General features: G+C 50.2%; 1 protein-coding gene across 2 annotated transcripts in view; it reads left to right on the forward strand.

Annotated features, from left to right (window-relative positions):
* The window catches only part of ARID1A (AT-rich interaction domain 1A), a 73,756-nt gene extending 60,488 nt beyond the window's left edge, over positions 1-13,268 (forward strand). The window contains exons 11-20 of one of the 2 annotated variants that reach the window (XM_075552803.1): positions 730-939; positions 3,194-3,401; positions 4,522-4,654; positions 4,832-5,007; positions 5,936-6,086; positions 6,182-6,340; positions 6,426-6,522; positions 6,956-7,847; positions 8,386-8,516; positions 10,177-13,268. In XM_075552803.1, the coding sequence (XP_075408918.1) occupies positions 730-939; positions 3,194-3,401; positions 4,522-4,654; positions 4,832-5,007; positions 5,936-6,086; positions 6,182-6,340; positions 6,426-6,522; positions 6,956-7,847; positions 8,386-8,516; positions 10,177-11,907 (3,888 nt within the window). In that variant the 3' untranslated portion in view covers positions 11,908-13,268. The remainder of the gene's footprint in view (positions 1-729; positions 940-3,193; positions 3,402-4,521; positions 4,655-4,831; positions 5,008-5,935; positions 6,087-6,181; positions 6,341-6,425; positions 6,523-6,955; positions 7,848-8,385; positions 8,517-10,176) is intronic. The other variant, XM_075552810.1, reaches the window with a different exon arrangement.
* The last annotated feature ends 5,375 nt before the right edge of the window (positions 13,269-18,643 follow it).

Genomic DNA, 18,643 nt, shown 5'->3' on the forward strand with positions numbered 1-18,643 from the left:
ATGAGGGAGACCATTGGCACACTGCCAAAATGGCCTTGGCAGTGGGATTACCGCAACAGCAAAGGGACCCTGAAAAGTACATGAGATTGACCAAAGCAGTTAGGGTGCATTACCATGTAGACCCTGTCTTCCTGCCACTCACAGTGACCCTGTAGCACAGAAACCTACTTGGTGTTTCCGAGACTTTACATCTTGATGACCAGAAAGCTTCATCTCTGTTTGCTTTGGAGCTGCTTGCTGGTGGGTTCCAGCTGCTGACTTTGTAGCTAAATCTCGTATCCCAAATTCTAGTTCTTCCTTTCTTGAGAGGAAGAGTTTCTTTTCTTTTTCTTCTATCATCTGCAGATGGCGTTTTAAAGTTCTAGAGTTCTTACTCTGAAGCCGTATGTAGACTTGTGTCCAGCTCCTGGGTGTGGTGTTTAGTAGTGACTCTGATGTCAAGTGGACAGAGTCTGATACTTAGCTCTACCTCTTAAAGGCTGGCAGATCATGGCAGTGCCTTCTTGGCCCTGTTTTCTTATCTTTACAAAACTGAGGTCGTATTGTAAAGGCATCAAGCACAGCACCCTGTACGGAACATAGTCAGTGAGTATAAGATCTGACTCCCTTTTTACGATTTCTGCCTTGGACAGGCAGACAACCCCAGAATAAAAACCAAGGGATTTCTGAGACCCTTAGCTCAGCCTTGAAGCTTACCCATCCCTATGGATTTTGACTGCCTCCTTCCAGAAATCCAGTTCCTCTACGACAACCAATGAGAAGATCACCAAGTTGTATGAGCTGGGTGGTGAGCCCGAGAGGAAGATGTGGGTGGACCGTTACTTGGCCTTCACAGAAGAGAAGGCCATGGGCATGACAAATCTGCCGGCTGTGGGCAGGAAGCCTCTGGACCTCTATCGCCTCTACGTGTCTGTGAAGGAGATTGGTGGATTGACTCAGGTGAGTGTTGGGCGCTTGACTACCACTTGGGTTTAAACAAGACCTCGCTGTAGGCACTCCTCGGTGCCATGCCTCTCACCCCACTCCTGCTGTCAACTTCAGAACTCAGGACATGCCACACGGAGTAAGGCAAAATGCCGAGGCCACCCTGAGCCATATGAGGGGTTCGCATTAAGTTTACCACAGATCAAGAAAGAGGCTGCGGGCATGCAGATTCCATAGGCGTAATAAATAAGGAAGAGTTTGGAGAGATGGGCTGGTTGTGAATCCTGTTCTTGGCTGCATACAGCATGTGTGGCCCAAAAGTATATAACAGGTTTGGTTTTCTTATTTGTAAAATAGGGCCGGTGTTTACCCTCCTAGAAGTAGAGAAACATCGAGCTTTCAGCAAGATTTCCGGGAGGTGAGATAGGAGCAGACCCGTTCAATCCAAGAAGCTTCCCAGTGGAGATAGAATTTCAGGAGCTGTTTAATAGATATCGTTTGTGTGTTTAGTTCCTCTGTACGGCAGATGGAAGTGAATGGATTTAGTTCCTTCCAAAAGCCTTTGAATTAGGCTCTGTACTGATAACTTGGGATTTTGTTTTAAACTCGGCCAAGGAAGCAAACATTTGCGGCTCTGCTGACAGCAGCACCCCGTGCCCTGCAAGCACTTTCCCCTTCCATGTGTTCTGGAGTCACCAGACCAGAGGAGCATGCTGTTAGGCCAGGGTTTGTGGCTGAGCTCAGAGGGAGGTGTCGCTGGGAGGGACTTATTCCAAACCTCAATCAGAAGAGGAAAACAGCTGTCGCCAGCAGAACAGAAAGTGGTTGGAAGGAAGCCAACCAACAGTCAGTTATGAATTCCTTCTCCCTTCAGACTTTACTCCTCCCCTCCCCCACAAAGGAAAACAAAACAAAACAAGACACGTGCACACTACCACACAGCTGGCGTGGGAAGCAGAGCCATAGAAGGCTCCTGAGTTGACCCCTGAGCCTATTCCTGCCAATCTCCTTAGGGATTCTCATGGGGACAGGAGTGTTGGTTGTTTGCCGTACCTTCTGGATCTCAACATGGAACTAGTTGCAGAGGGAATTCAGAAACCTGGGCTTCTCATCCAGTCTATAAAAGGATCTAGACCTTCTGGGTGTGACAGCGTAGCTCACTGCTAAAGACAGTTCCCAGAGAAAAAGTTTGAAGGCTTCAGGTGGGCAGAGGCTTAGGGGTTGTGTGTGGAGGGAGGGGCTGGGAGGTTCCAGTGGGCTGGCACAGATGACCTAGAGGTGGGGGACAGTGTGGAATGTCCAAGCAGGGCCACCTCGACCTTCAAGACTCGGCTCGGGTGTTAGCCGCTCTAGGCAGTACTCGCAGTCATCTTTCTGTGTAGGGGTTGTGCTCTCTGTATAGCTAGCCTTCCCTATCATGCTTCTCCCTGCTAAGCCCATGGAACTTACAGTGTGGACAGGCTTACCATGGGGTAGATGCTCCAGTGGCATAACCATACGCAAAGAGGGACACTAGCCCAGCTGAAACAGACAGAGTGCTTAGGGAGGGCACGTGGGGAATGGTCTTGGGCACAAAAGTGTCAGATTTGTAGAAAAAATAAGATGTGAAAGTCTCAGCTTGACAGAATAAGGCAAGACAGGTGACAGTTGATAATGTACAAGAGCCATCACTTTACAAAGGGAGCGGAGCCTGTCAGAATGTGGTCAGAGCATGAACTGTGGCGTCCCGTAGCCACCCACCAGCCTGTGCTGGAACAAGTGACTCTCACTTTCCTCCTCTCATTGGCAGAAGAGAGTAGTGCCTCCGCCTTGGCTTAAACACGTGGTTGTATATAAAGCACCTCGAGGAGCCCTTGATGGACAGCAAATTACCAGTAAATGTTAGATTTATTAGTACACGGAAAGAGATTTTAAGGTGATTTTCATGCCTGTGTTCTCCACCCCCCTCCCTGCCCCGCACACCCCCCCCAGGGGTTTGTGTAAAGTGAAAACCACGTGGACCTTCTGCATTCTGTTCTCTGAGTGATGTGAGACTTGCCTGGTTTTGTACTACGCGTTACCTGGCAGTTGCAATGGCCTGTGGGCAGAGGGTGCTGCTAGTAGAGTGAGGCTAGACCTGGACTTCATGTTTGTTGTGGACTATCCCCCCAGCCGGGTTCACGTTCATGGTTTAACTGAGAACCAACCGATCTTACATAAGTACATGGCAACCTTGATAGATTGGGGCTTGGCAGAAATGACCGGGGGGCTCTTCTGTTTGGTTGTACAGGTCAACAAGAACAAAAAATGGCGGGAACTTGCAACCAACCTCAATGTAGGCACCTCAAGCAGTGCTGCCAGCTCCTTGAAAAAGCAGTATATCCAGTGTCTCTATGCCTTTGAGTGCAAGATTGAGCGGGGAGAAGATCCTCCCCCAGACATCTTTGCAGCTGCTGATTCCAAGAAGTCTCAGCCCAAGATCCAGCCTCCCTCTCCTGGTAAGTATTGGCCCAGTGGCCCTACCACGGCTGGGGGCTGACTGCCATGGCTCTTGCTCAGTGGTGCCTGCCTCCAGGATGGCCGAGGAGTTGCCTGAGATGTGTGCTCTGCCTTGCCCTACCACGGGGCTGAGCGGGCTGGCAGACTACAGCACGGGTAGTGGTGACTCCCTTAGGAAGTAGTCTGCAGCAGCCCTTAAGTTTTAATTTTCATTGTGCACCTGGCATATTGCCAAATGTTTGTAAACTGGTGAGTGGGAGGGACATTCAAGGAGTGGGGAAAACTGACAAATGGCAGTGAGGCAGGGCCATCTGGGAGCTCTGGCCCACTGATGTCAGCGCCTTAGAATGCAGTTCAGCCTAGCGTCCTGAATTCCCCAGGGAGCTGAGATTAGTAATGAATGAAAGGAGGGGGGTGGGGATGGGATATGAATGGAACTCTCCGATGGGAGTGCCTCTGCCCACCCTCCTTTCAGAAAGAAGGCTCGGGCCTGGGTGAGCATGGGGAGGGAAGAAGGCCTGGGCGCCTGGAAGGTGGGTGTAAACACACGTGCCCTGATGTTGACCTCTGTGGGTATAATGAGTGCCTGAGATGAGTCATCAGCTGGGGAGGCTTAAGCAGTGGGCTATCTGCTGCTGGGAATGGTAACTAATGGAAACATTAATTACTGGTCCTCGTTCTGTGCTCCTCAGCTTAGAGGAACATTTGAACCGGAGTGATGACACTGCTGGATGCTTGGGAATAGGAACTCGTGGGCTCCTTAAAGGGGGAGCCATGGGTTCGGAACAAGATGGAACTTCCATGCCTAGGATTTAGGGGACCCTGACCTGCTGCTTGCACACCAGTGTTAGAAGGTTTAATAAATTAGAGATAAAGAAGAGAAATCAGGGCAACGACTAGAGAAATCATCAGATTAGTGATGTCATTGTCATATCACCCCTATTCTCCAAGTGCCCGTCATTGGAAAGAAACAATAGAACCTTCAGCTTTAAGCCTTTCCGGTCTCTATTGAGGAAGATGCATAGGAAACTTTCCCAGGGAGTTCCCAAGATGCGTATGTGTGTGCTGTGAAGCGTCTTCTTCCCAATGAAACTGCTCACCTTGCAACTCTTTCCACAGCGGGGTCAGGGTCTATGCAGGGGCCCCAGACTCCTCAGTCCACCAGCAGTTCCATGGCAGAAGGAGGTGACCTGAAGCCACCAACTCCAGCATCCACACCGCACAGCCAGATCCCTCCCTTGCCGGGCATGAGGTAAGGCCAGGGCTTGGGCTGGAGGGTTTGGGGCCTTGAGAGATGGACACGTTTCTGCTCTTCCGTTGCATCCCATAGGTGCTTGCTTAGTTGCCCGGTCAGTGATCCTCTGAGTTTTGCATTGACTGGGAGGGAATTGCTTTCTTTGGAGTTTAATTAGCTTTCTTCATTCTGGAGCAGGAGTAATTCAGTCGGGATCCAGGATGCCTTTCCTGATGGAAGTGACCCCACATTCCAGAAGCGGAATTCCATGACTCCAAACCCTGGGTACCAGCCCAGTATGAATACCTCTGACATGATGGGGCGCATGTCCTACGAGCCAAATAAGGATCCTTATGGCAGCATGAGGAAAGGTGACCTTGACCATTGACCTTGTGCCCTAGAAGGCCAGAACGAGGGGGAATTGGGGTATATTTTCAGGGTGGCTCATGTTGTCCAGCCATCCTTTTGAGATAAGGCATTTCCTAAGCATGTCCTAACCGTTCTCCTTCATCCTTACCTCCTTTCTTAATTTCCTCTCCCTGGCATAATTTGTCACCCCCTTAACAAGTAAGTGCTCTTGGCTGGTTAGGACCTTTTGGGGGTGTCTCTTGAATTTGTCTGGAAAGACTTTGAGCTCTGAAGAGGCCCTGAGGCTTTCCTAGATCCTTTAAGCCAGTGGTTTTCAACTTGGAGGGTTGAACAACCCTTTCACAGGGGTCGCTCGGTTCATCACAGTAGCAAAATTACAGTAATGAAGTAGCAATGAAAGTAATTTTGTGGTTGGGGATCACCGCCACATGAGGAACTCTATTTTTTTTTAACCATTTTATTGGGGGCTCGTACAACTCATCACAATCCATACATCCGTTCATTGTGTCAAGCACATTTGTACATATGTTGCCATCATCATTCTCAAAACATTTGCTTTCTACTTGAGCCCTTGGGATCAGCTCCTCATTTTTTTTCCTCCTCCCTCCCCATGTTCCCCCTCCCCCCAACCCTTGATATTTGTCATGTCTTACATTGCCCAGTATCTCCCTTCACCCACTTTTCTGTTGTCCATTCCCTAGGGAGGAGTTTATATGTAGATCCTTGTAATCGTTTCCCCCCTTTCTACCCCACCCTCCCGGTATCGCCACTCTCACCACTGGTCCTGAGGGGTTCATATGTCCTGGATTCCCTCTTTCCAGTGAGGAACTCTATTAAAGGGTGACGGCATTAGGAAGGTTGAGAACCACTGTTCTAAGCAGACCCGCTGATTAGTCAGTTTTCTCACTGCCTCTTTCTGTCGGTACTCAGCTCCAGGGAGTGATCCCTTCATGTCCTCGGGACAGGGCCCCAATGGTGGAATGGGGGACCCTTACGGCCGTGCTGCTGGCCCTGGACTGGGGAATGTGTCGATGGGACCACGACAGCACTACCCATATGGCGGTCCTTATGACAGAGTGAGGTAAACATGACACCCCACCCACCCACTCCTGTCCTGATCCCAGTCCCCACAGCTATCTATGATGGATTCCATTTGCATCTCCTATTTCTATATAGGACGGAACCTGGAATAGGACCTGAGGGAAACATGGGCACTGGGGCCCCACAACCGAATCTCATGCCTTCCAACCCAGATTCGGGGATGTATTCTCCTAGCCGCTATCCCCCGCAGCAGCAGCAACAGCAGCAGCAGCAGCAGCAGCAGCAACAACAACGGTGAGGGAAGCCTGACCTGGCCCAGCTTTGGTGCTGCTCTGGCTCAGGGTATCACTTAACCCTGATCTGTCTCTCCTAACTGCAGACACGATTCCTATGGCAATCAGTTCTCCAGCCAAGGCGCCCCTTCTGGCAGCCCCTTCCCCAGCCCACAGACCACAATGTATCAGCAGCAGCAGCAGGTAAGGAAGGAATGGACTGAGGTAGATTTCCTTTTGAAAACAGGTTTATAATCTAATCTGAAGATGCTAGGATGCTGCTTCTGGCTGCTTGACTACCCTCCTAATACTCCAAGGCTGGGGTTGTGCCTCAAGAGCCAGGCCTCAGTCTCTGCTCTTGGGAATCCAGACCAATGTCTTAATAAGGGGATCAGCTGGGCCTTTCTTGCGTTTTGAGGTTTTTGTACCCATTTCGACTTAAGCCAGGGAATGGCAGGGGATGAAAAGAATAGGTGTACTTTCATAATCCGTTTCAAAACATTTTGGAAAAGTGATGCTTCTATTCCTTTGGGGCCTGTTCTTCTGGTAGGGGGCAGGCAAGTGTCTGAGGGTCTACGTTTGTCCTGTGCCCCTGAGTGCAGAATACTAACTTCCCCTCTGCTTGTCTCTGTCTTAGAATTATAAGCGGCCGATGGATGGCACATATGGCCCTCCTGCCAAACGGCACGAAGGAGAGATGTACAGCGTGCCCTACAGCACAGGGCAGGGTCAGCCGCAGCAACAGCAGTTGCCCGCAGCCCAGCCCCAGCCTGCCAGCCAACAACAAGCTGCCCAGCCTTCCCCTCAGCAGGATGTGTACAACCAGTATGGCAATGCCTATCCTGCTACTGCTGCTGCTGCTACTGAGCGCCGACCAGCAGGCGGCCCCCAGAACCAATTTCCATTCCAATTTGGCCGAGACCGTGTCTCTGCACCCCCTGGCTCCAATGCCCAGCAGAACATGCCACCACAAATGATGGGTGGCCCCATACAGGCATCATCTGAGGTTGCTCAGCAAGGCACCATGTGGCAGGGGCGTAATGACATGACCTACAATTATGCCAACAGGCAGAGCTCAGCCTCTGCCCCCCAGGGCCCCGCCTATCATGGTGTAAACCGAACAGATGAAATGCTGCACACGGATCAGAGGGCCAATCATGAAGGTCCTTGGCCTTCCCATGCCACACGCCAGCCTCCATATGGTCCCTCTGCCCCCGTGCCTCCCATGACAAGACCCCCTCCATCTAACTACCAGCCCCCACCAAGCATGCAGAATCACATTCCTCAGGTATCCAGCCCCGCTCCCTTGCCTCGGCCAATGGAGAACCGCACCTCTCCTAGCAAGTCTCCATTCCTGCACTCTGGGATGAAAATGCAGAAGGCAGGCCCACCAGTGCCTGCTTCGCACATAGCGCCTGCCCCTGTGCAGCCCCCCATGATTCGGCGGGACATTACCTTCCCACCTGGCTCTGTCGAAGCCACACAGCCTGTGTTGAAGCAGAGGAGGCGGCTCACGATGAAAGACATTGGTAAGGAGACGTCCCTGGTTGGGCTACTTTTATCACTACTCCCCCCTCCTGGCTCCTTCCCACCCTCATGTTCTGAGTACAGTTCCGTCTGGTCCAATGTTGAGTAAAGTAGGGTAAAAGAATTTCTGCTAAGAAAGGAAAACGGATTCCAGGCTTCAAGCAATCATTATGAAGTAATGTCCTTAACCCACTGCCATCGAGTCCTTGCCAACTCTGAGTGACCCTGTAGGGCACGATGGAACTGCGCCATAGACAGACTTCTGCCACATGCATCCTTCTTCAGAGCTGCTCGTGGGTTTAAACCTGTCAGATCCCTGCTGAGCACCTGATGACTGTGCTACCTGGGCTCTGTTTCAATGTCTTAGAAAGGCTTCAAGACCTGGTGTGGGTGGGTGTCATCTCCTGGAGAGGAACTGCCTCCTACCATGGATTATCTGTCTTCAGAGTAGCCAAACCCGCGGGCCAGCCTGGGGCAGTGGTGGAGTGGACTACAGCGAATCTGGACTGTGGTGGATGCAAGACATGGGGTTTCTTTCAGGAACTCCGGAGGCATGGCGGGTAATGATGTCCCTCAAGTCTGGGCTGCTGGCAGAGAGCACATGGGCATTAGACACCATTAACATCCTGCTGTATGATGATAACAGCATCATGACCTTCAACCTCAGTCAGGTGAGTCCATTCCCGGGGACCTGGAACCCTGACACAGGTGGTGTGAGATTCCATGTTGACGCCTTAACACAGGGTCCGTTTCAAAGGGAACTTGGGGGGAAACTGCTGCCATTTGGTAAGAAAGAAAAGACTCTTGGTCAGGGAGGAGGACACCGTACGTGTGGACCACCAAGAAGAACCGGTCTGTATTAAAGAACAGCCATTCGTTTAGAGGAGGGCTGGCTGTGAGTGAAAAGTACAGAGAAATATACCTCTGAGTTGTTTCGGTTTTATGTAAGATGTGCTGCTTCTCCAGACCCCTCTCCACAGTACGCACACCTGGAGCTCTGTACAGGATGCCGGGCTCAGAAGAGTTTGTGCCGCACCGTGCTACTCTTGCTTGGATCGTCCTTCGTCCTTACCAACCCCTCTGTCAAGGAGCTAGCTTGCCAGAGGGGTGGCATTAGTCCTCATGGCTACTCCTTGGGAACCGCAGTTCCTCGTGGTTTCTCTCTGGCTGTGTCCTCAGTTTGTGCCAGGCCCCATGTATGTTCTGTTGCGTGCCTTCCTCACAATGGCCTGTGAGGCAACATGTGGCTGTTTAACGATGAGTTAAGAAGGCTCGGGCTTAGGCTGCACGTGGGAACATAGTTTGGTCAGTGGACTCTGATCACAAAGCCTTGCTTTATTTAACTTTCTTAGTGTAATACTCCCTCCTCTTTAAGAAAGAAAAGGCAAATATTAATGGAACAATTTCAATTCATTGGGTATTTTGTATAGTAATCCATTTATACCTCAGGACAATTTAGGGTTTCCATAATTTTTGATGGAGAGACAGAAAAATTCTCATCTTGGTTTAATCATACAGCTAGTTCCTAGAAAAATTCAACTCAAACCCAGTAATTCCTCATATACTTAAGCCTCCCCTCCCTCCCTACCAAACACACACATACACACACACACTGCTGCCCCCAATATACTTAAGCCTCCCCTCCCTACACCACCGCTGCCCCCAAATTCTGATGTACTATACAGCCAGAAATTGCCTGATCTGGAAATCAGTGTTTTCTTCTAGAAAACCCAAAGACCCAAGCTGGAATTTGGGTCTCCTTAGCCCCAGTTTGAGAGCAGAGGGCTCAACTCACTCATAAGAGTGCAAGACCTTTGGAGGTCCAGCCTCCTGGGGTATTGGGGATCTTGGAGCAGAGAACAAATGAACATCTGTCCCTACTGCATTCCCTCTTTCAGCTGTGTGGGAAGTGGTCATCCCGTTAACGCGCAGCTTTAGGCTGTACTGGACAGTGGCATGTAGCCTGTACCTCAGGGCCCTGGTCAAAGACAGACAAGTGATTGGGGAAGAAGAATCTGAGGGATGGATGACACTGGCAGGCGAAGTGCAAAGCTGCTGGCCAGTGTTTCCATCCCACTGGGGGCAGGCCGGAGAGAAGGTGGGTTGGGCAGATGGGAAAACTTGTGTACAGAGGAGATGAAGACGGCCGACTTGGAGTGCCTTTGGAGAGGTGGCAACTCTGCTTCTCCAACGTGATAGCGATACCTGCTCCATAAGGAAAGGGGAAGGACGGGCTATGGGGGTGGACACGAAGCTTTGTGGAGAGACCTTGCTGGTCAGCAGCTCTCTTTAGCCCACTTTTCTGATTTCTTCCTCCTCTTTCTTGTCTAGCTCCCAGGGTTGCTGGAGCTCCTTGTGGAATATTTCCGGCGTTGCCTGATCGAGATCTTTGGCATTTTAAAGGAGTATGAGGTGGGTGACCCAGGACAGAGAACATTACTAGACCCTGGGAGATTCAGTAAGGCCTCTAGTCCAGCGCCTGTGGAAGGGGAGGAGGAAGAAGACCTCTTAAGTCCTAAACTGGAGGAGGAGGAAGAAGAGGAAGTAGTTGAAAATGATGAGGAGATGGCCTTTTCAGGCAAGGACAAGCCCCCCTCGGAGAATAGCGAGGAGCAGCTGGTGAGTAAGTTTGACAGGCTGCCAGTGAAGGTGGTGCAGAAGAGCGACCCGTTTGTGGTGGACTGCTCAGCTAGGCTTGGGCGCGTGCAGGAGTTTGACAGTGGCCTGCTGCATTGGCGGATTGGTGGGGGGGACACCACTGAACATATTCAGACCCATTTTGAAAGCAAGACAGAGCTGCTGCCTACCCGGCCTCATGTACCCTGCCCTCCAGCCCCCCGGAAACATGTCACAGTATCAGAGGGTATGCCAGGGACAACAGAGCAGGAGGGCCCCCCGCCTGATGGCCCTCCAGAAAAGCGGATCACAGCCACAATGGATGACATGTTGTCCTCTCGGTCGAGCACATTGGCCGAGGAGGGATCCAAGAGTGCGGAGGCCACCAAGGAGAGCAGCAAGTTCCCATTCGGCATCAGCCCAGCACAGAGTCACCGGAACATCAAAATTCTAGAGGATGAACCCCACAGTAAAGATGAGACCCCACTGTGTACCCTTCTGGACTGGCAGGATTCCCTTGCCAAGCGCTGCGTCTGTGTATCCAACACCATCCGTAGCCTGTCGTTTGTGCCAGGCAACGACTTTGAGATGTCCAAACACCCGGGGCTGCTGCTGATCCTGGGCAAGCTGATCCTGCTGCACCACAAACACCCGGAACGGAAGCAAGCGCCATTAACTTATGAGAAGGAGGAGGAGCAGGACCAAGGGGTGAGCTGCAACAAAGTGGAGTGGTGGTGGGACTGCTTGGAGATGCTCCGGGAAAACACCTTGGTCACCCTCGCCAACATCTCGGGCCAGTTGGACCTCTCCCCATACCCCGAGAGCATTTGCCTGCCTGTCCTGGATGGACTTCTACATTGGGCAGTCTGCCCCTCAGCTGAAGCCCAGGACCCCTTCTCTACCTTGGGCCCCAACGCCGTCCTCTCCCCCCAGAGACTGGTCTTGGAAACTCTCAGCAAACTCAGCATCCAGGACAACAATGTGGACCTGATTCTGGCCACACCCCCCTTCAGTCGACTGGAGAAGTTGTATAGCACCATGGTGCGCTTCCTTAGTGACCGAAAGAACCCGGTGTGCCGGGAGATGGCTGTGGTACTGCTGGCTAACCTGGCTCAGGGCGACAGTCTGGCAGCCCGTGCCATCGCCGTACAGAAGGGCAGCATCGGCAACCTCCTGGGCTTCCTAGAGGACAGTCTTGCTGCCACGCAGTTCCAGCAAAGCCAGGCCAGTCTCCTCCACATGCAGAACCCGCCTTTTGAGCCAACCAGTGTGGACATGATGCGGCGGGCGGCCCGCGCGTTGCTTGCCCTGGCCAAGGTGGACGAGAACCATTCGGAGTTCACTCTGTACGAGTCGCGGCTGTTGGACATCTCAGTTTCGCCGTTGATGAACTCCTTGGTCTCACAGGTCATTTGTGATGTACTGTTTCTGATTGGCCAGTCATGACAGCCGTGGGACACCTCCCCCCCGTGTGTGTGTGCGTGTGTGGAGAACTTAGAAACTGACTGTTGCCCTTTATTTATGCAAAACCACCTCAGAATCAAGTTTACCCTGTGCTGTCCAGCTTCACCCTTGGGAAAAAAAGTCTCTCCTGTTGCTCTCTCCTCCCTCTCCCCCCACCCCCTTCTGTTCCCTGTCCACACCTCCTTACTCCCCTCAGGTCCCCACCCTATTTGAAAAGACAAAGCTCTGCCTACATAGAAGACTTTTTTATTTTAACCAAAGTTACTGTTGTTTACAGTGAGTTTGGGGAAAAAAATAAATAAAATAAAATAAAAATGGCTTCCCGGTCCTTGCATCAGCGGGACGCCACATTTCATAACTGTTTTTAATGGTTAAAAAAAAAAAGGAAAAAAATACAAAAAAACCCTCTGAAGGACAACAAAGGTGACTGCTGAACTGTGTGTGGTTTATTGTTGTACATTCACAATCTGGCAGGAGCCGAGAAGTGAGCAGTTGTGGACAGACCCTGTTCACTGGAGAGGCCTGTGCAGTAGAGTGTAGATCCTTTCATGTACTGTACTGTACACCTGATACTGTAAACATACTGTAATCATCATGTCTCACATGGAAAAAAGAGAAAACGCTGGGTCAGCAGCAAGCTGTAGTTTTTAAAAATGTTTTTAGTTAAACGTTGAGGAGAAAAAAAAAAAAGGCTTTTCCCCCAAAGTATCATGTGTGAACCTACAACACCCTGACCTCTTTCTCTTCCTCCTTGATTGTATGAATAACCCTGAGATCACCTCTTAGAACTGGTTTTAACCTTTAGCCGCAGCGCTGTGCTGCCACGTGTGTGTATATATGACGTTGTACATTGCACATGCCCTCTGGATCTCCACAGTTTGGTCCCCCTCCCAGCCACCCCTTTATAGTATGACGAGTTAACAAGTTGGTGACCTGCACAAAGCGAGACACAGCTATTTAATCTCTTGCCAGACATCGCGCCCTCGGTGTGGTGCTGTACAGGTCTCTCTAAAAAAAAATTTTAAAAAATCCTTGCTGTCTCAGCAGCCAATCAACTTATAGTTTATTTTTTTTCTGGGTTTTTGTTTTGTTTTGTTTTCTTTCTAATCGAGGTGTGAAAAAGTTCTAGGTTCAGTTAAAGTTCCTGATGAAGAAACACAATTGAGATTTTTTCAGTGATAAAATCTGCATATTTGTATTTCAAACAATGTAGCTAAAACTTGATGTAAATTCCTCCTTTTTTTCCTTTTTTGGCTTAATGAATATCATTTATTCAGTATGAAATCTTTATACTATATGTTCCACGTGTTAAGAATAAATGTACATTAAATCTTGGTAAGACGTTTGTGAGGCTTTTTATTGTCTTCAAAAGCTGCCCTTTGGGAGATGGGGTTAGTTCTGTTCTTGCGCATTCCTTGATGGGCACTCTTCCCCCCAAATAGTGGTACCTTGAGCCCTATCACTTCTTGAATCATATTCCACTTTCACCTCCATTGTGCAAGTCTTAAGTTCAAGGAAGTTCTGAGAAAATTTAGCCTATAAAAGGAAATCTGAGGCACAAAAAAAGCATGTAAGCCTCGTGAAATCAGGTGAGTTTAAATAACCAAAGAAATTGGGGGAGGAGAGGTAAGTGATTGTTGGCAAGGGGAAAAACAGAAATTCTTAGGGAGCACTAATGGCGTGGTTACATTTTGGTGTGCTAACCCACAAGGTCAGCAGTTTGAAACCACCAGCTCCTCCAAGCGAAGAAACATGAGGCTTTCTACTCCTGTGAAGAGCTAGCATCTCAGGAATCCAGGAGGCAGCTCTACCCTGTCCTCTGGGGTCGTTAGGAGTCGTATCAACTCGATGGCAGTGCAGGTGACGGTTAGAAGTGCTTGAGGCATCATTTGTCTGTCCGGAGACAGCCTGCAGCGGAACCTGCACTCCAGACTGGCTCGCTGCTCACCTGGCCACTATATTCAGCTGCTCCTTCTCCTATTTCTTGCATGGAAGTTTAATTTGAATGTGCCAAGTGCCATCTTCTGGAAATCTTCAATAAAAACTACTTCTGTGGTCCAACACACTCCTGTATCTTAGTCCTAAGTTCTTGAAGTAACTTCCAAACCGGCCTTCCCTGCTTCCCCTTTGCCTGGTGGAGCCTATTCTTGACACAACCACCATAGAATCCTTTCCGAATCGGAAATTGGGTCAAGATCCTTCAGAGCTTCTCCCACGAGGAAGTGCAGGTTCGAATCCTTGGAAGACCTTACAAGACCCTCAGCTAGTTGCCACTGTATGCCTGACCCCACTTCTCTCCCCCCCCCCTCCCCCAGTGCTTGCTGTGTCTGTAAGGCTATTTCCACCTTGCGGTCTTTACACTTCTCTGCTTAAATATCTTCACCAGCTACCAGCTGGGCTCAAGCCCTTTTCTCCTTAAGATCTTTGCTGATACTGTTATTTAAAATTACCTCCTCTGCTCCCCTGTTTTCCTCTTCTGCCATGCTTTTCTTAATGGCACTTCCCTGTCTGACCTGGTAGCTGCCTCACTAGAATGTAAGCTTGAAGGGCAGGGGTTAACATCTGTTTAACACCCACGCTATACCCATGCCCTGCATCATGGCTTGACACAGTTTTCTCAGTAAGTGTTGAATGGGGTCATAGATGTTGACCAGATTCCATTGGCTTTTAAGACATTAAAGCTACAATGTATGACTTCTCTAGTCATCTCTTTGAGCAAAAATAGAAACCAAGATTAGAAAAGTGTAGCTACTTAGAAATGAAGCTTGAAACAACTTTCAATTATGTACCTACCTCGGCTGCTGCCAGACACAGAACTGGCACAAATTCTGCACCAGCCCTGTGCCAGTGTGGTCAGCACTCTGGCTTCCATTGTACACTTGAGGAAAAAAACGAGATGTGTAAGCCTTGCCTGGGCTGGTCCACCAAGGTCCCCCTGCGTCTACAGACATTCTTCCGAGCACCCCACTGTACTTCCGGGCAGTCCGAGGTCACGACCAGCTGCGGAGCTCAAGCAGCATCAAGATTAGCTGTTATTTTATCATGGTGAAATGGTCCCAGGAATTTCAACCCAGAGCTCATCAAAGTGTGGCTGTTACTACTGGGGTTGTGGACAGGAATTGATAATGAACATTTTTCTACTGAGGGGAAACGGACAATTGGCTAACTTTTCTCAAGATGTGCTATGGGACTCGGGGGAAACACTAAGTGGAACACTATATTTTAATGAGCACGGATTCTAATGGCTCTTTTCCCTCCAAACATCTTTTACTCGTGAACTCTCTCTTCTAGTCTGGAAAGTGTTTCTGGGCTGTGTGTGGAGCTTGGTTTCCTGGGCTCCTTTTATCTGCTCTCCTGCAATGCAGGGGCAGCCTAGCCTGGTCTCCAGTTTCTGACGAGCTACCACTGGGGCCAAGAGAACTGCTAGTCATTGAGCTGTGAGTAATTTGCTTTTGAGAAGTAAATAGAACCTCACCAGTGGAGAACCCAGGGGTGTGGCCAGTCGTTCTTTTCCCAGGCTCCACCCTTGCCACCCCCCAAATGACCTTAACCTTCTTCCACAGCTGGAGAGCCGCCAAGTCCAGCCTAAATAATACTCTCAATCTCATTGGCTCTCTGGCTTGCAGCCACTGCCTCCCCTAAGTGCCTACGTTCTTCCAGCTAGATCTCTGGTCTGCGAGAAAGACTGGGGTGAGGATTTTCCAAGCATTGAAAAGCTAAAGAAATTTATACCTACTCTCCGGGTTTCTAGAAGGAACAATGTCGGGCTCCTGCGATTGGGAGGGGAGGTGGGTCTTCATTCTGGGATGGATAGGGATCTTCAAATTTGAAGGCAAAGGCCCAAAAGGATGCTTTTGGAAAATGTCCAGGACCTGATTGGTGCCATCCTGATCAGTGTTAGGATGCATGTGGATGTCACCCAACATCCTTGGAAACTACTGGCGAATGTTCTTTTATCCACAGCAAAAAGTAACGTTCTGGCAAGGGCACAGCCGCCTGGCATCATGGGCATTAAGGTGGCAGTAGCAGAACTTAGGGGGTCTGTTTGGTCATGTTTGCCCAATCATGATGCGGCCACAGAGCCAACACCTCAGGTGAAGGTCAGTTAATTCCTTTTAATTGGGACCGTGCACAGTTGAGAGTTGATAACTGAGCTAAGAATTACTGTACTGAGCTGCCTGTCTACCCAAGTGAGAGCAAGGCAATGGCAGGTGCAGAGAAAGTCGTCGTCTGGGACCTCTGTGGAGATGAAAACTGCCAAACTCAACTTCCCTACCCCCACCTTTAGTTGGGGGACCCCCCCCAATCCGTGTTCAGGGACTTCTAACAGACACCATCACTGAGCACTTAAGCACTGTAAATCCTATGAGGTGGTTGTTCTCCACGTGATGGCGAGGATTGTCCTGTGTTTGTATCCTCACTTTGACACGTAGCACTCCAATATTGTGGAATGAATCAAATGTGAGAGAGGAATTTGGTGGAGGAAAGAGTAGGTGAGAACTACTAATATTTGGGGTGGGATTCTTGGCATTGGTCACAAACACTTGAACACAGTTGGGAAAAGATAGAAAGAAGGGGTAAACGTGTGAAAGATTAGAATAATGTGGAGTGATAGAAAGAACCCGCTTGGGAGGGTGGGGAGGAAGGGGAATTATCAACTAATCATTCCAGGGGGACGAACAACAAACATGGATTGAAGGGAGGCAGCCGGTCTGTGTAAGATGAAAAGAATTTGTAGTTTATTCATGAGGGTGGGGGAAGGAGATAAAGAGCTGATACCAAGGGCTCAGAGAGTAAGTAAATGTTTAGAAAATGGTCATGGCAACATATGTATTTAAGAGCCCCCAATAAGATGATCTTAAAAGGGAGGGGGGGAAATGAGCTGATAACTGGGGCTCAAGTAGAAAAAAATGTTTAGAAAATGATGGCAACAAATGTACAAATGTTCTTAACACAATGGATGCATGTATGTATTGTGATAAGAGTTATATGAGGCCCCCATAAAATGATATTTTTTAAATAAAAACAGCTTGGGAGATTGGAGACCCGACTTCAAGTCCCAGCTGTGGAACCTCAGGCCAATGACTTTCTCTCTTGAGTTTTTAGTTACCTCATCCATAAAATGTAGGCATCAAACAAATTCACCTTCTAAATCTTTATCATAAACAAAAAATATAAGAAGCCATGTAAATACTGGGGATCTGGTGGACAAAGCCTTCTCCTAAAGCTTACATCGCGGAAGAAACTGACCATGAAACGAGTCAAATCCATGAACAAGTTAGACAGATGGTGTTAATGGGTTTGGTGGTGATGGTGGTGGCAGCTGGGTAGTCTGGGGAGGCCTCAAGGAGGAGGTAATATTTCAGCTGAGACCCTAGTGAGCGAGCCAACAGGTGGTCTGGTCATGCATCATGTGGGTGAATGCAAGTAAGGGAATTGGCAAGAAACAGACATGTTCCACAAACAGCTGATGTAACACCCTAACTGTCCAGGATTCTAGTAACAGTAGTGCATTGTTAGGGCTGGGGGCTTCTCGCTGGATTATGGGGGGTGTGGTGTGGGTGTCTGTGTGCTGCTTAATGGAAGCGGTTGGGAAGGTGGAGGGTCTTTCCAGAGCTGAGATACAGTTCTCGCTAGCTTGCTTTTCCATAGTTCTGACGCTGTAGGCTCCATTTTAGCTGCAGACTCTAAAAGCAACGATGGGGGGACAGCTGCTTCCCCACTCTTCATTCAGCTTGAGAGAGGCTCAGGATCCCCTCCCAGGCCACCAGCCTCCTCCCAGTCTGACAAGCCAGGGCGTGGAGAGCACCAGATTCGGCTTCCCTGTTTTCCTGGCCGAGCAGGAGCCCGAAAATGAAACAGGAAACAAGAGTGGAAGAGGAGAGGGTGGGTAACGGTGAAGGGTGGGTAGCCTTGAAGGCAAAGATGGAGAAATTGCAGGAAAGTTGAGCCAAAGCTCCAGATACAAGTTCTACTTGTAACAGGTGATCGTTGAGCTTTAAAAAACAAAAAATAAAGCCCAAAACATTCTGACTCGCCAGAGACCTGTCCTTTTAACATGGATTTCTGAAGGAACTTGGTAGGTACAAGAGAGACCTCGAGGAGAACGCTGCCTTTCACTCCTGTGAACGGGCTCAGAGGTGGTTGGTCTGGGCGGGAGCGCGGCGTGGAGCCCCGGGCCGCAGTCACGAGGGTCGGGACCGGCCCTGCGCGCGCACAGGCCGCCGGGGGGGGTGCAGGGCGCGACTCCTCGTGTCCCTCCCCTGCAGCGACGCCCCACGGCCGGGGGGCACACACCACACCTATCTATCCGCGGGCTCCCCGCGCTCGGGCTCCGAGATGGGCTCGGGAGGATCCAGATAGACCCCGGGCCGCGGCGGGGGCGGGCTGGCTCCGCGTGCCGGCGCAGATAGCAGCCCGCCCCGTGCCCCCCGCGCGCGGCTGCCGGAGCAGATAACGCCCCCCGAGGCCGGGCTGCGGCCGCAGGCTCACCCACACCCCAGCGCCGTGTGGGGGGCGATAACTGAAACCGCAGGCGGCTTCGGGACCCCGAGAAACGAGAACCCCACCAATGGGGGAGGATTTATTATCTGTTTCCTCTAAGCAGGGTGCAAAGTGGTTCTAACCGTTTCCGTTACGGGGTGCCCACGGGCCGCGCCTCCCCAACAGTCAGTGGGGTTGCGTTACTTCTGGTTTGGCCCCGTTTCCCAGGAGAGCA

Source organism: Tenrec ecaudatus, chromosome 1 (assembly GCF_050624435.1).
Source record: "Tenrec ecaudatus isolate mTenEca1 chromosome 1, mTenEca1.hap1, whole genome shotgun sequence".
NCBI classification, from domain to species: domain Eukaryota; kingdom Metazoa; phylum Chordata; class Mammalia; order Afrosoricida; family Tenrecidae; genus Tenrec; species Tenrec ecaudatus.